Raw genomic sequence first — 16,705 nt, forward strand, 5'->3', positions numbered from 1 at the left:
TTAGAGCCAAGCAACTTTTGTAGCTATACAGTCATGGAACTTATAAAGTACTTCCAAATTCAATGATAGCATAAGAACAATCTAAATTGGAGTATTTGTCCTGGTGCACTGTGGGTTTTGGAGAGTCACCTCCAACTCAAAACTTATACTTCAAACATCAGTGCCCAGCACTTTATATGGCAGGAGTGTGCAAAGCATGCATTCTGGAGCTACACGTTACAAACATGTTCACGGAGAAAAAAAAATACAGTTGAAGTGAAGTTATGGATAGAAAACCAAATTTAAAAAAACGCTGAAATTCACCAGGTACGGTTAGCTCAGCAATTCATAACTTACATAAACGTCATGCAAACCATAACTCGTACACCATTATCAGACTTGTGGCCTCACACTTGATGAAACAGTTGCAATTACAAATTTCAAATGATCTGGAATGCTGGATTACAGATCATGTTAGCATTAACACTGTGAATGAGAGGACTATGAATTAAGTGATTACTTATAGGTATGAGAATATGTTGTAATTTATTGATGCTGTGATTTTAGGGGTCATTACTTAGTGATAGAAATATTTTTAGTTCGCAAGCATTGCATTTGATGTGCAAACTATGGTTTGCATGGCTGTTGTACCAGTTGAACAGGGTGTGGGAGGACATGAGAATGGTGCTGGCAAAGCCCCACGTTCCCCCATTGTCCCTCCTCTTTTTTTGCGAGCACACACAGAGTGTTTTGAGTGTCCTTTAATGGCGGTCGTAACAGATTTTTCTGTTACAGCCAGCCAATCAGAGGCTTTGAGTTCACAGGCTAAGCACTGAGTTCATGGACTCAAAATGGATGACAGGAAAAAATACCTCCTCCATCCAACAAGATTTCTTTATTTTTTTGGTTTGGGTTCATGGACCAACCAAGGACTAATACCCCAGATAGTTCTAACTTTCTGACCCTTCGAAGACCACCCAACGAACAAGTTACTTACCTTCGGTAACACTTTCTGGTGGATACAGTATTCCTCATCTTGTGAATATCTCCTGCGCCAGCAACATTCAGAATTTTTTCGTAGCTCTCCACGCCGACGAGGACGATGTCACAATTGCATGGCTCCGCACGCGGCTCCGCTGACGTCACTGGAGCCATAAGAGAGCCTCATCGGCATGATGACGACAGTTCTGCCCTTTATTTCCGTGCCTTCGAGGCACACGGACGGACCGACAACAATATATATATATATATACACAGTATACACAGTACATAATATCCAAACCAACACACACAGTGTGAAGTCAATGCAGGAAAGCAAAAGAAATAACACACTTCCTTTGACAGTAACAGATAAGTTTTGTGACATTATCACTATTGTAGGTATACAAGGGTGGACAACGGGGAGGAGGGTGGGTCAGTGAGGAATCCACAGGCGCAGATGCTGTATCCACCAGAAAAAGCGTTACCGAAGGTAAGTAACTTGTTCTGCTGATGGATACATCTGCCAGTGGAATCCTCACCTTGTGAATAGATTCCCACAGCAGTCCCCACTCCCGGAGTAGGGTGTCCACCCTTCTATACCAAAAAGTCCTGAAGGACGGAACGTGCAAAGTGTCTGTCCCTCCTCACCTCGGAATCTAAGCAGTAATGCTTCGCGAAAGTGTTGAGGGAGGTCCAAGTTGCCGCTCTACAAATGTCCTCCACAGGAACACCTCTAGATAAGGCAGATGTAGAAGACTTTGCCTTGGTAGAATGAGCCCTTATACCCTCTGGAGGTTCCTTACCGGCCAAAGAGTAACAGATCTTGATGCACTAGATAATCCAACTGGAAAAGGTGCACTTGTGCACCGCTCTGCCTTTCCTGTAGCCAATGAAGCCCACGAAGAGCTGGCCATCCACTCGAAAGTCTTTAGTTCTATCGAGGTTAATACTCACCACCCTTTTAGGGTCCAAGCGGTGAAGCCGCTCCTCCTCCTTGGGAGGGGGAGGATAGAAGGTAGGAAGGGTAATGGACTGCCCCAGATGGAAAGGAGTTACCACCTTAGGCAGAAAAGCAGCTCTGGTCCTGAGTACCATTCTTTCAGCATAAATGGTCAAGAACGGGGGTTTCGAACTCAGAGCTTGAAGCTCACTTACCCTCCTTGCCGAGGTAATGGCAAAGAGAAAAACTGTTTTAAAAAACAATAGCCTTAAGGGACACTTATGCAAGGGTTCAAAGGGAGAACCCATCAAGTAAGTTAAGACAAGATTTAAGTCCCATTGAGGCACAATAAATGGAGTGGGCGGAAATGTGTTGGTAAGGCCCTTAATGAACCGTAACACAATAGGTGATTTAAACAAGGACGGCTGATCCGGCAAGCAAAGGAATGCCGACAAAGCCGCTAAATAACCCTTCACAGTACCTACAGCAAAACTTTGCTGAGCTGGAGAGTGCAAACTGAAGGATTTTGGATAAACGAGCCCTCAAAAGGTCAATAGACTTCTCCCCACACCAATGGACAAATATGGACCACCTATAGGAATAGATAGACTTTGAGGAGTGACGCCTGGCAGACAAAATGACGTCCCCCACGTCAGGCGGGAGAGAAAAAGAATTCAGGTTACCCCGTTCAATCTCCAGGCATGAAGGTGTAAGCTCTGGAGGTGGGGGTGTAGAACCGGCCCCTGCGACTGCGAGAGGAGGTCTGCCCTGAGAGGGAGACGGAGGGCACAAGGAGAGGTGGAGAAGATCTGTATACCACACCCTTCATGGCCAATCCGGGGCGATCAATAGGATTTGGGCTCGGTTTTGGCGAATCTTCCTCCGAACCCGATGAATCAAGGGTATGGGAGGAAACGAATAAAAGAGATGCGAGTCATCTCAACTGAAACGCGTCCCCCAAAGCTCCACCCGAGGAGTTCCCCACGTACAAAAGACGTGACGAACCACCTCCGGATGGAGCCTCCACTCGTGGTCGGCAGCGACCTGCCAACAGACTGTCTGCACGCACGTTCAGAACTCCGGCCAGATTTGCCATCAGACAAATCTGATGATCCTGAACCCAGGACCAGTGACGCAGAGCCTCTCTGCAGAGACAATGCAACCCCACTGCTCCCTGCTTGTTGACATACCACATCGCGGTAGTGTTGTCCGTCAGGACTTGAACCGACTGACCGCATAGGGAAGAGAGGAAGGCCTTGAGTGCCAAACGTATCGCCCGCAACTCCAAAAGGTTGATGTGAAGCAACGTTTCCTCTGGAGACCAAAGACCTTTCATCTCCAGATCCCCCAGGTGCGCACCCCACCCTGAAGTGGATGCATCCGTTATAACTGTGGCCACCGATGGAGGTAGATGGAAGGGCTTTCCTTGAGACAGATTGCCCTCCACGCTCCACCAAGACAGATCCGCTGCAGCTTCTCTGGAGATCCTCACAGACTCCTTGAGATCTCCGTCGTGCGGATACCGCTGCCTGCGGAAGCACCACTGGGGCGCCCTCATGTGCCAGCGTGCATGGTTGACCAACAGAATGCAGAAAGCAAACAGACTGAGCAGACGAAGGACCTTCAGGACCGCTCCATTGTAAAACAAAGGAATCATTTCCTGTATGTCGAGAATCCTTTAAGGAGGAGGGAATGCTCGACACACAGTGTCCAGTACCGCCCCTATGAACAGGTTGTGCTGAGAAGGCACCAGATGAGATTTGGGCACGTTTATTAAGAAACCCAATTTGTACAACAGCTGAGTTGTAACCTGCAGATGATGAAGCACCTTCTCTGGCGACTCCGCTTTGATCAGCCAGTCATCCAGATAGGGGAAAACTGAAATCCCCCGACCTTCTGAGATGGGCTGCCACCACTGCCATCACCTTGGTAAAGACTCGAGGTGCAGTAGTAAGACCAAACGGGAGAACCGCAAACTGATAATGTTACGACCCTACCGTAAAACGGAGATACTTCCTGTGCGACTCCAGCATCAGAATATGAAAATACGCATCCTGCAAGTCGATCGACACCATCCAGTCCTCCTGTTGCAGCGCTTGAAGAACCTGCGCAAGAGTGAGCATCTTGAACTTCTCCTGCTTCAGAAAAAGGTTCAAGATCCTGAGATCCAGGATTGGACGTAGCCTGACATCCTTCTTGGGTATCAGGAAATACCGGGAGTAGCATCCCTGACCCCTTTCCTGCTCTGGAACAACCTATATCGCACCTTTTTTTTAGTAATGTTAGGCCTTCCTCCTGCAGGAGAAGAAGGTGGTCCTCCTAGCAAGCACCTTGGCAAGGAGGGTAATTTGGATGGAATTCCCGAAAGGGAAGAGCATATCCACTTTCCACAAGATTTAGAACCCAAAAGGTCTGTAGTGACCAATTCCCCACAGGACCAACACGATCCAGAATGGTGGATCTAGGGCTGCTTTGCAGTGGCAAGAGGGAGGGAGGAAGAGGAGGAGGGCTGACGACCTCAAGAACAACCTCTGTTCCTGCCCCTGTAGGTCTTATACAGGGTATTTTGCTGCTGCTGAGGCTGCCTGTAGGTCCGAAAGGACGACCTCCCAAAACCTCTGTACCTCCTGCAAGAAGAACCTCTAGGCTGCGCCTGCAGGCCCAGAGACTTAGCTGTGGCTTTGCTGTCCTTGAACTTTTCCAATGCTGCATTTGCTTTCTTTCTGAACAGTCCAGAACCATCAAAAGGTAGGTCCAGAAGTGTTGCCTGCACATCTGGAGAGAACTCCGACGACTTAAGCCAAGCACTTCTTGTGGCAACCGAGAAGCCCATGATTCTGGCAACAGAGTCCGCAGTGTCCAAACCACTCTGAATAACCTGTCATGCAGTTGCTTGAATGTCCGACAAGATCTCATTAAAATTCTGCCTGTCCTCCTCAGACAATGTAGGAGCCAGCTGTTTTGCAGAATCCATCAGGAAGTGGATGCAAAAGGCAGCTGGCATGTGTGGACTTCAAGGTCATACTTGCCGAGGAGAACACCTTCTTGGCCGACTGGTCAAGCTTTTTCGACTCTCTATCACTAGGAACTTGAGGAAAAGCCCCAGAAGACTTCTTCGAACAGGCAGCTTGAACCACCAGACTTTCAGGAGAAGGATGGGATGTTAAGAAGTCCGGATCCCCTGGAGCCGCCCTGTACCTCCTCGCAACAGATTTAGACACTGCCGGAGCTGAAAAGGGCTTACGTCAAACCTCCATAACTGGTTCAGTGATGGCATCATTAAAAGGAAGCAAAGGTTCTACTACAGTGGAGGGAGAATGAAGAACCTCCGTCAAGATGTTGGACTTAAATACAGCCGTTGGGAGCTGCAAGTCTAAGAGCTCCGCTGCCTTTCTTATGACTGTGTGGTAAGGAACCACATCCTTAGAGGGAGCATCTGAAGGAGGAGAAAGTTCCCTTTCTGGGGACATAAAGGCCACTTGCCGCCTTTAATTCTTCAAATAAGTTATCTGACTCTAGAAGTTCACCCTCTTCCATTTCTTCTGCTCGATACCGCTGTTCTTCCAAAATCCTCTGCGCCTCCCGCCTGGATTTTATCCTCTGAACCGGCGGCGCCACACACGACTCCGATAGAGCCGGAGCTGGCGTCGAACACAGATCCGGCGGCACAGCCTGAGGTCGAGTTGGCGGAGCCGGAGATGAAGGGAGCGGCGTCGACGTCCTCGGTGCCGGGAAATGCCAAGACGGCCCACTGGAAGAAGAGGTATAAAGAGAGCCTGAGCATAGGCCTGAAGAACCCCCAAATTAAAGGCCATTAGACCCATGGGACCCGAGGGTGCTCCAGAGGGGTACATTGCTCTTGAAAAGACACCATACATGGCATTCAAGTAATGCAATGCGTCTTGACCCGGGCCAGGGAAAGGCGGGTAAGGGCTTGATAAAGGCTTAGGCTGAGGCATTACCGGACTCGGGCCAAACGGCGCCGACGGTGGAGCCACTGGAGTCGAAGACTCATCAGGTACCGGAGCCTCTTCCACCGGAGCCGGAGAATGCGTCGGCGATGGAACCAGAGCACGCTTCGGAGAAGCTGCAGGCAAGGCCGGACAAACAGGTGGAGCCGGATTCGCAGCCGAAGGAGAAACCTAGTCCTTACAGCGCCGAGGAACTGGAGAAGTCTATTTTGGAGCCGTCTCATTATCTGAACGGCGTCGAGAGCCGTGCCTCTTCTTCTTAGGCTTCTTTGATCTTGAAGAATGACCCGACGTCGACTTCAAACCCGACCTCGACCACCTTCGGCCTCTCTTCTCCTTCCTAATCTTCACTATGAACAGCTTGGCCTCTCTCTCCTTTAAAGCCTTCGGGTTCATCTTACGGCAGCAAGAGCACCCCTCGACATCGTGATCCGATGACAGGCACCAGACACAATCTTCGTGCGGATCCGTGATGGACATATGTTCTCCGCACCCTACAGGGCTTGAACCCTGACTTCGTCGACATCTTCAGGAAAGAAGCAAGAGAAGACCAGAAACAATCCAGAAACACAAAGTAACTAGACAAGCTACGGTGAGTCCCCGAAAACCGTTCGCGTAGACGGCACGGAAAAAAGGGAACTGACGTCATCACGCCGACGAGGCTCTCTTATGGCTTCAGTGACATCAGCGGAGCCGCGTGCGGAGCCATGCTATTGTGACGTCGTCCTCGTCGGCGTGGAGTGCTACGAAAAAATTCCGAATGTTGCTGGCGCAGGAGATATTCACAAGGTGAGGAATCCACTGGCAGATGTATCCATCAGAAACATTTTGTATCGCTATTCGTCCAAAGCTACTACAGCTTAACACCAAACCATGACCTTTCTTTAAGTATGTGAGTGGTAGCGAAGAGCTGCAGAGTCAAAGGCAAACAAAGTCAATGAGTGACAGGAGAGGTAGCTAGTTTTAGCACTATTAATGCATTGTGATGTAGTGTTCTTCAAAGAGGTGCGTCTTCAAATCCTTTCTAAATTGGAGCAGCATTGGTCTAAATGGATACAGGGATGTTGTTTCAGTTCCTGTGTCCATAGATGTTAACAGACCTCAGTTTGTCATTTTTACACTTATTAGTGTCTGTAGGTATCCCGGCTGCGAGAGTACCAAAAACCACCAGAGATGGAGAACTTGTGTGCAAGATAAGCAGGGGTGCTGGTCGTGTAATTCCATTCCGCCATTTTTTTCTGGTGAGGTCAGCAAAGTTTCTTATGAGAGTTAAAGTGGGACAATGTTTTTGACCCCCACAATATCCAAATAAAAAACTTAGCATGCCAAATCCAAATAAGGAGAACATTTATTCTGGAGTGTTTTATGCAGATTCCAATGGTGCCAAACTTAAGAAAACCAAAAAATTGTTTTCAATAGAAATTCTAAGCTAACCACAACTACACACTAGCTATCACCAGTGTGTAATATATATTTATGTGCATCAACGTGTTTTGTGGTGATTCCGTACAGATGGATGGGACTATTCTAATGCTATCAATCAAGATCCTGAAAAGCATAATTGCAGTACTAGAAGCATGCCAAGCCAGGTCTCAGTTCCAACCAGAGTACAGAGCTACCAAATAGGAGTTTAGAGGCAGCTAAGGCAATGAGCAGCAGAGGGGGAAGAGCTGCCTATACAGTGTTTCGGAGTGTATGTGATTGAGACTAACACACACCTGTGCGTTTGCTTCATTGTGCAGATGTGATGGGGTGAATTTGGAGCATGATGAAAATGCTGCTGTTCAGTAAATTGTTAATATGTACTTGGATATATTGTCAAAAGATGGGATGTTGATGTTGATGTTGTGCAACTTAAAGTTTAATGGCATGCAAACATTACCATTTTATTTAGCCTATTGATTGTTTCTCTCAACCAGGTTTCTCGAACTTCAGTTCTTCTAGACAACAGGTCTGTGTGCTTGCAGGAGTATCGCCAGGTGACATCCACAACCTAAAGCAAAACAACAAAATCACAAGACTTAAAAAATGCCACTGAAGCAAAGGAAATCAACAAAAGTTGGTTTTGAACTGAGTAAAGAGATGCTTATTCGACAACTGGCTGCATAGCCCCAGCTGTATGGAACAGTCTATTCCCCAACATGTCAAGGAGAGTGCAGACTCGCCTGAAAGAGATTTATAAATTAAAATAGTTCAGTCAACAAGTCTAGGCCACTGTGGGCATTGCTTGTAAGAGATCTAATTGCCGATAGGTTAATGAAGTCATTGCGGGCAAGCAATTGCCAAGGTGTTTCCCATTTCTGTAGCATAAAACTATAGGACCCAGAAAACTGGAAAAGGAAACAGATATTCAGCTAGACCTTTTAGAGAGAGTCATGCTGAAAGCTATTCCGTTTCTGTAGTTAAGTACTTTTATTTATAAACCGGTTTTATACATCAAATACCACATTGTGGTGTACATGTACACTATTCTATGAGCAAACGCACAAACTCAATTGCTGCCAAAAATGGCACCAATAAGTACACAGCTACAGTGGAGCATCATGTGAAGTATCATTTAAATAATACAAATATTTGAAAGGATCTCTCAGACATCATAAGATGCCGAAGGGAGGCTGGCAAGGCCTACTTCTGAATGAGGGGGAAAAGATTAGGGCTACTTGTAGAGGAAGACAGAATCATACCTGGAATAGTGTGGCGCCACCTGGCAGAGCTGAAAAGTAATAGCTGGGGAAAAAAGCATGCAGGACCAATCTGAAGACAAGAAGCAGTATTCATAAGGTGAATAATCTGCAGGAATATTTATCCATTAGAAGCAACAGTATTGGGGAGGAAATTGTGTGCTCTTGGCTCTACTTTAATGTGTGAAAGTCACAGACTGTGGGAATCTAAAGCACATGAAGTGTAATTTGCTTTCTTTCAGCTGCCAGGAGAAGGAAACCAAATAGTTAACTAGATAAATGCCAGAGATTTCAGGCCTGAGAAGAGACAGTTACCTACTTGCAATCCTAGTTCTGCATCACAGTATTCTTTAAAATCATCCCATGTACAGGAGTCAGCCTGCCAATGACACACCTGTGAGTTGTTTGTGTTAGAGGATCCTGATTAAATGGACATCCCGAAAGAAGCTGTGGCGCTCACACCACCATGTTAGGGATTGCAAACTTTCTTGGGATAGGTTAATTCAATCTTTCCAAGAATCCCACTTCTCTTCTGAGTCCATTGATCTTCTGGACACTGTTGATGTGAGTACATGTACATCTTAGCTTTTGGAATTATGAAGATGCACAAGGTCATGGTTCTCAGCAGAGAAACTTGTCCCACCATTGGATTGTGCATATTTTTACACCGAAGGAAAAACAGGAAATGTGTGTGATGGGTGTTGAGAAATGAGCCCAGGTAGGTTACTTTTTCCTGCAAATTTACTTGCAGCCCTGATCTGCTGTCGAGTGTCATCATGGATTTGAAATTCTTTAATACTTATTACAGGTTGTTGGATACACCAGCCATTTGTTTAGGTAGGAATATATATATAAATCTGCTTTTTCTTAGATTCGTGCTAGGCCTCACAGACAACCTGTATCCCAGAACATGGGGCAAAATAAAAGCTCATTTTGCCCCACTGATCTCTGGAATACAATCCTGTAAAGGAGAAAAGTGTCACATGACAGCATCTGCAATTCTGGGTGTCAGAACTGAGCCTCGTTTAAGCACATCTTGGGATGCCCCTGAACCATGTGTCCTATGGCAATCATCTATCAGGTCAGTTGCCTTCACCTCAAAGAGGTTTTGGCGATGAAGAAAATCTGAGACCACCTGTGTCCATTCCCTAGCTGCCTGGTCACGCAGCAGCCATAACTCTGGTTTTGTTGCCTCGTCACGGTCCCTTCCGTTGCTGCTCCCAGCTTGTCTCAGTCTGCTCCCCCTCAGGTATTGCAGGGCATCCTTTGACTGTAGCCAGTTCCACGCTTCCACTGGCGAGAGAAAGAAAAGCACTTTATCTCCCTTCACCACCCTAAGCTTTGCCGCGAATAGGAGGGTGTACTTTAGACCCACCATTTGAAGTCATTGCTTCACCTCCGGGTACAACCCGCGCTTCCTTTGCACCTAAGTGGTATAGTAAGGATATGCCCAGATGGTGTTGCCATTATATATTCACGGTAAGTTGTGATAGGAGGTCCCTATTCTTGTAGTTGAGCAGACGGGCGATCACGAGGCGCGGCACAACCCAGGCGGTGAGGGGTATCCTGGAACAGGATGAACTCTTTCAATGGAGAAAAACTTAGAGACCTTAACCTCCAAGTCTGTGCTCATGAGCCACTCCTCCATGAACAGCTCCATTCAAGTGTTCAGGGAACTCCACAAGCCGGATATTGTTACGTCTGGAGCGTCCTTCAGAGTCCGCCTCCCTTGCGGAGAGCTGCTCCACCTCATGCTTGAGGATATATGGAGGTTAACGCATATTCAGTATTATAACCCAGTCCACCAGTTTTGTGATCTGATCTCAGTAAATTCATGCCAGTGGATATTGTGTCAATCTTTGCCTCCATAGCACTCTCCGTGTCTAGACTTGCCTGTAGGATTGTGTCAAACTTGACCATCTAGTGTTCCATGGTAGCCTCCATCTGCTTTGGGGGGTTTGCAGCCAACTGTGTCCCTGATAATGCTTATAAAATGTTCCTGGAAGGGAATGGTCTGCCTGTCTTGGGTTTCATCATCGGTCAGCCCCATGCCACAACTGCTCACCTCTCCAGCTACGATAGTCCTTCAGCTAGCAGCTAAGTCGCCTTCCACTGGGCATTTTGGTCATGGCAGTTCATCTGCCCAATAGCTGCTTGAATGCACCCTCCACATCCATGAGGCAAAGATTAATAGTGGTTACTTTTTCAACATTATTATCTCCAACTTTGCATTTCTGTTTTTTTTAATGCACTTTGTCAAGATTCGCAGTAATATTTGCTCATGGCACATTTTGCTTTTCTCAAGCTAGTCAGAGGAGCCCATCATGAATTGGGTGCACAGTTTGCATGCAGGTCATTATTATCAAAACGTGATGTGGGATACCTCACATTGTGGGACAAATTACATTTTAGGACTAGGATTGAAAATCCTGTGATGCAGGACCCGTCACATTAAATAAAGTGACCATTTAGAGATAAAATCAAAGGAAACAAAGCAATATGAATAGGCGGTGATTTAATACACAGTTGGATACTATAAGAGCTGGTCTGAGAAGAGCGATTCTCCTAATTAACTGCTAAGAGAATCTGGATTTCATTAAAGACACAGAGGCTAACATTATGCATTATTCCTTTAATGCAAACTCCACACAGCAACTTTAAAGTATTACATCACAAACTAAATTGTTCTACAACAGAATACAGCAGGAACCTAATAGGCATGCCCACAGTACAGTCTGACCCTTTGAAATACAGTCCAAAATTCTCCATCATGTATTACGAAAAATCCCAAAACGATATGGCAGAACAGGAAATGAAGAAACTCCTTAAACAACAATGAACTTGCAGGACCAAGGAAAGAAGGCACTCAGTTCGTAGAGGTTTCCAGGTGATGGAGACACAAGACGTGATCTACTGGTAATTATCTGAAATTGAAGAGGAATATTAGAACATCCTCTATAAGTGTAAGACATTCTAAATAAATTACACAAACAAATACAATGTATTTAAGAAACTTGAATTATTAAACTTTTACATTTTATTAACCTCTTTTAGTTTTGTATTTTAAAAAAATATATGTTTTATTATTTATGTCGTTATCCAAACCCTTCAACCAACTCAAGGGAAGGGAGGGTGGGATAATGTTCGCCTCCGTGTCTTTAATGAAATCCAGATTCTCTAAGCATTTAATTAGGAGAATTGCTATTTCATTACAAGAGCGGAGGCTACCATTATGCATGTTGGTAGTCCTGTAAAACCACATCTGACATGTGCTCGGCCGGTTTACAGTAATATTTTGTTAACGTATTAGAGTTTGACCAATCAGCAGCCCTAAGGATGTCCTCTAGTCTTCCATCTTCCCAAAAGGATTGGCTAGCCATAGCTCCTCTCATAGCGTGTGCTTGAAACTTCTTAAGGTCAACACCTGCCAAATTCATAGTCCATTTAACCCACCTTGCTATTGAAGCATACGTTATAGCTTTGAAAGGTTTCACAAATGAGAGGAGTAGTTGCTCACCACAATCATAAGGATGCTCACTGATTTTGGAATCATATTCTTTCATGCAATCTACTACACACAACGTTTTTCAAGAGTCAAACCTAGGAAAAACAATTCTATCTGACAGTCTTAGTTCTTCTACTAATTTCAAATCTCACTCCAAAAGGCGTAGTAAACCGTGCTACTTACCTATAACATCCGATACACGGCGGCAGGAAATTAAACAGAGGATGTAGCCTTACAGTTAGAGCGGTCGACCTCGAAACTGGGGAACTGGGTTTGAGTCTCGGCAACGACGCTCAACAGCCTATGATTCTGGACAAATCACTTAATCTCCCCGTGCCCAACAAAAATGAATGTAACGAAACTGGTGTTCATGTAAAGCTCTCCGATACTGGATATCCTCAGGTCTAGTTTGCGTTATATAAAACTCTAATAATAAATAAACAGAGAAGAGAAGCTAGCTTCATAGAAAGTCTCTTCCGATCTAAACATTACTAGGCTATGCTGTGAAAAGATCCAGGACTATTTTAATGTCCCATAGGTCTGGGGGGTTCTCCTGAACCTAATGCTCTTAAGAACGTTTGTTAACGAGTGTCCTGCTGAGATTGCAGATCTGTAACAATTAAGTGACCTATAATTAAGGCAGCTATCAAACTGTTCTACTAAGAAATTGACCACTTCAATTATAGGAGCTTCCACAGGATCCAAGTCCCTCTCCAAGCACCAACGTACCCATGTTTTCCATATTCCATTGCATCTATAGTGGGTATGTGGAGCCCAGGATTCCGCAAGGAGCTCCTCAGCCCTTCCCGAAAGACCAGACATCTCACTATTTCTCCAGTCACTTTCCAGGCAAGATGGTTCAAAATTCCAGTCAAAACTAGAGGGTGTTCTCCTCCATCTACATCCCATAAAAGGCCTTCCTCTGCCGGTAGAAGCAAGGGAAAATCGCAGGTCAAATCCAAGGACGTTGGGAACCAAGCCTGGGACAGCCAGAAAGGAGTTACATGGTACCAGGGAACATCTGCTTCTGTCTTACCTTCTGGAGAACCCTCTGGATCATTGCAAAGGGGAAAAGGTGTAAGCTGGGGCTCCCTTCCAGGGTTGTGGGAACGCATTGACAGCCCGAACACCCAGGTCTGGCATCCAAATGAAGTACTTCAGTTGAAATGTCAACATGCTTGCAAAGAGATCTACCTCCAAAGGAACCCATTAGTGACAAACGTCTGAAGCGGCTCTCGTTCAGCTTACAGTCTCTGTAGTCTTTCAAGGATTTCCAATCTGCTGCGATATTGTTTTTCCCTGGTAAGTACTCTTCTCTCAAGATAATCTTGTCTTCTAGACAGAACATCCATATACATTTAGCCAAATTTGACAAGACTGAGGATTTTGTACCCTCCCAACCGACTTATGTATGCTGCTGCAGACCCATTGTCCATTTTTAACATGACAGTTCTGCCCTGCAAAGAGTATTTGAAGCTCATTAGAGTATAGAAACCTGCTTTCAACTCCAGATAATTTATGTGGTGGGACCTCTCCATGTAAGAACATAAACCTCCTGTGTTCTGGTTGCCCAGGCATGCACCCCAGCAATGAAAGCTTGCATCCGATTCTAGTATATATTTCGGGGAACTCCCATAAGATTGCCCTGCCGTTCTGGGCATCCATGTTCTCCAACCACCAGTCCTATTCTGGTCTGGCATCTTGATCTAGGATCACCCTGTCTCCATACCATGATCATTCGCTTACAGCTCTCACTTTTACCCGTTGTACAGCTCGATAATGTAATGGCCCTGGAAATATGGCTTGAATAGAAGAGGAAAGGAGACCTAGGAGCCTGGCTAAGTCTCTCAAGGTTGCAGAGTCCTGTCTCAACACAAATCTGATCTCCTATTGAATCTTGGTAATTTTCTTCTCTGGCAACAGAAGGGTCTTTATTGTGTCGGTTATAAAACCCAACATTTCTAGGGACCTTGTTTATTATGAAACTCAAACTCTAGAAGATTTACCAACAATTCCAGATCCTTTAAAATCTGAGAATGATATTGGGACATTACGAGTATATTGTCTAGATAAACAATTAACTGTATCCCCACTCTCATTACCTTGGCGAAACACAAAGGAGCAAACGATAGGCCAAAGGAAAGTGCCTGAAACTGAAAAAGAATGATTCCATAAGAACTGGAGGTTACCTTGAGGCTCCATGGCAGTGGGAATGGTGCAGCAGGCATCCTTCAGGTCCAACTTCATGAGCCAGTCTTTTTCTAGTAGAATGTCTCTCAATAGATGGATCTTGAAATGTCTGTTGACAACAAATCTGTTCAGGTCCCTGAAATATATAACTGGTCTCCATTCTTTGTCTTTCTTTTCTCCACAAGAGTGTACTTACAAAAACTTGGCATTCCCAAGGAACCTCTACGAATGCACCTTTTTTGCATCATAGATACTACCTCTTTTTCTACCACCTTCTGTTGCTCTTAGGTAAGTTTCAATACTCTTGGGAGAGAGGTTTGGACCGGGACCTCTGCAAAATCTATTTTGAAACCCTGAATCATTTCCAAGACCCAGGGGTCTTGTGTAATTAATTTCCAAGCATGGGAAAAGAACTTGAGTCTATCCCCCAACTTTTACCGGGAAAAAAATAAATATATGAAGTGCTCGTACTCACTCTGAAAATTGGATCCTTGTCCACGGGATCTGAAGCCTCTGGTACGAGTGGTTCGTCCTCGGTGGGGGAAGAAGGACTGTGAGTTACCTGGCTGATAACCTCTACTGAAACCTCTTTGTCTGAAGCTTGGCCTTTGAGTACCTCAGCCAGTAGAAAGGCCCAACCAAAAACACTAGGGTTAAAAACCCTTCTCATGTCGGTCTGTGCTTTGTCCAAGGCCGTGGACATAGCCACATATTTTCTTATTGTTTTAATCATATCCTCTCCGAACAGGAGGCCTTTGGGGGTTTTCAGAGGGTTTTTTATTTGCCAGGTCTCCTAATTTTGGGTTGATCTTGCTTAGGACAACCCTACGCCATTCAGCCTTCGGCACTGCACTGGTGTTTCCCAGGAAGATCAAATCTCTCTGGCTCCAGCCCCTAAGTCGATTAATATCTGCTGGGGTCCCATTAATATGGGCCGCCTCTGCAATGGCGATTATTCTAGCTAGGGGACCTAGGATGTGGAGAAGGTGCCTTAAGGGATCTTTCCATGCTTTTCCGGGGTCTGGATAAGTTAAGGATCCAGGCTCGGTGTTCAGAAAACTTTCTCTTGGATCACTGGTCTAGAGTACTCTGCTCTCACGATGTAACGTGCCTCTTTTTCTAGGGTATTTCTTATCCACCTTCTAATAAATTTCCCCACATGATTTTGAGGTCACCATTTGACACTTCTTGGATGCCTGATGTTATGTGGGGAAAACATCTCCTGACCAAAGGCACTCATAATTATACCCTTAGAGGATAATGGGCATTTCACTTCTGTGAAGAGGCCATCTATGTCCATTTAATCCTAATCCAGGTCAAGGATGCATTCATCAAGTAATTCTTCACTCTGATGCCCTTGATCTTTCATGGTAGTATCTTCTGCTGTACTCGGAGCACTTAAGATATGTGGGCTGCTTCGGACACCTTTATGAGTTGAGCCGCATGGAACACCCAGTACTTTTGAGGTGCTTTGACCTCCTGATCTGCCTGAGGTGCTTACGCCTCCATTAAGAGTTGTGGTGCTTGGAACTCCCAGTATAAATTGAGGTGCTTAGACCTCCATTATGCATTGAGGTGCTTAGACCTCCAGTATAAGTTGAGGTGCTTGGACCTCTCAGTATGAATTGAGGTTCTTAGACCTTCATTATGTGCTGAGGTGCTTAGACCTCCAGTATAAGTTGAGGTGCTTGGACCTCTCAGTATGAATTGAGGTTCTTAGACCTTCATTGTGTGCTGAGGTGCTTAGACCTCCAGTAAGAATGGAGGTGCTGGGACCTCCCAATATGCTCATGGAAGCTGCCCCTTCAATGCTATTAACTTTCTTTTGTCTTTTGCCCCCTTTCTTACCACAAACAGACTCTTCCAGAGATTAGGGACCTCTTATTAGAAATGACTTGTTGCAAGGTTTCGCGCATACAAGTGCACCTCGCCTGTTGCATAATTTATTTAAAGTAATTCTTGATTAATATTAGGATCAGGGGCGTCAGGGCCATCAGTTTCAGCAGAGATAACGTGCCGGTTCTTTTAAGGTAAACAGTAGCAGAAGATATAAATGTTTTTTTGGGGGGTAAAGGCACTTAAAACCAGAAAGTTTTGTAGGATTAATCAGCCCGTCGACAAGGGTGAGAACCGTGTAAGATTTGTCCGTTATTGAAATACTGCCATGAATAAGGAATAAGGTTTGCGTAAGTTGGAAACCTGTATTCAATAACTAACAGAAAGGCAATATAAAGATATTGCATATACAAAATTGGAGATACTTATCTGTATGGACCCGCATTTAAAAATGGCAGATTGTACTATGGGCATGCCTATTGGGGTCTAGCTGTATTCTGATCTAGAACAATTTCGTTTGTGATGCAGTGCTTCAAAGTGGCTGTGTGGAGTTTGCATTAAAGGAATAATGCATAATGGTAGCCTCCGGTCTTGTAATGAAATCTGGGCATATCTAGATACT

General features: G+C 45.2%; 1 protein-coding gene across 3 annotated transcripts in view; it reads right to left on the reverse strand.

Moving 5' to 3' along the window:
* The window catches only part of NGLY1 (N-glycanase 1), a 354,362-nt gene that overhangs the window by 143,374 nt on the left and 194,283 nt on the right, over positions 1 to 16,705 (reverse strand). For all 3 annotated transcript variants that reach the window (XM_085630539.1, XM_085630540.1, XM_085630538.1), the window contains one exon: positions 7,754 to 7,864. In XM_085630539.1, the coding sequence (XP_085486665.1) occupies positions 7,754 to 7,864 (111 nt within the window). The remainder of the gene's footprint in view (positions 1 to 7,753; positions 7,865 to 16,705) is intronic.

This window comes from Triturus cristatus, chromosome 10 (genome assembly GCF_964204655.1).
Source record: "Triturus cristatus chromosome 10, aTriCri1.1, whole genome shotgun sequence".
In the NCBI taxonomy this organism is placed as follows: Eukaryota; Metazoa; Chordata; class Amphibia; order Caudata; family Salamandridae; genus Triturus; species Triturus cristatus.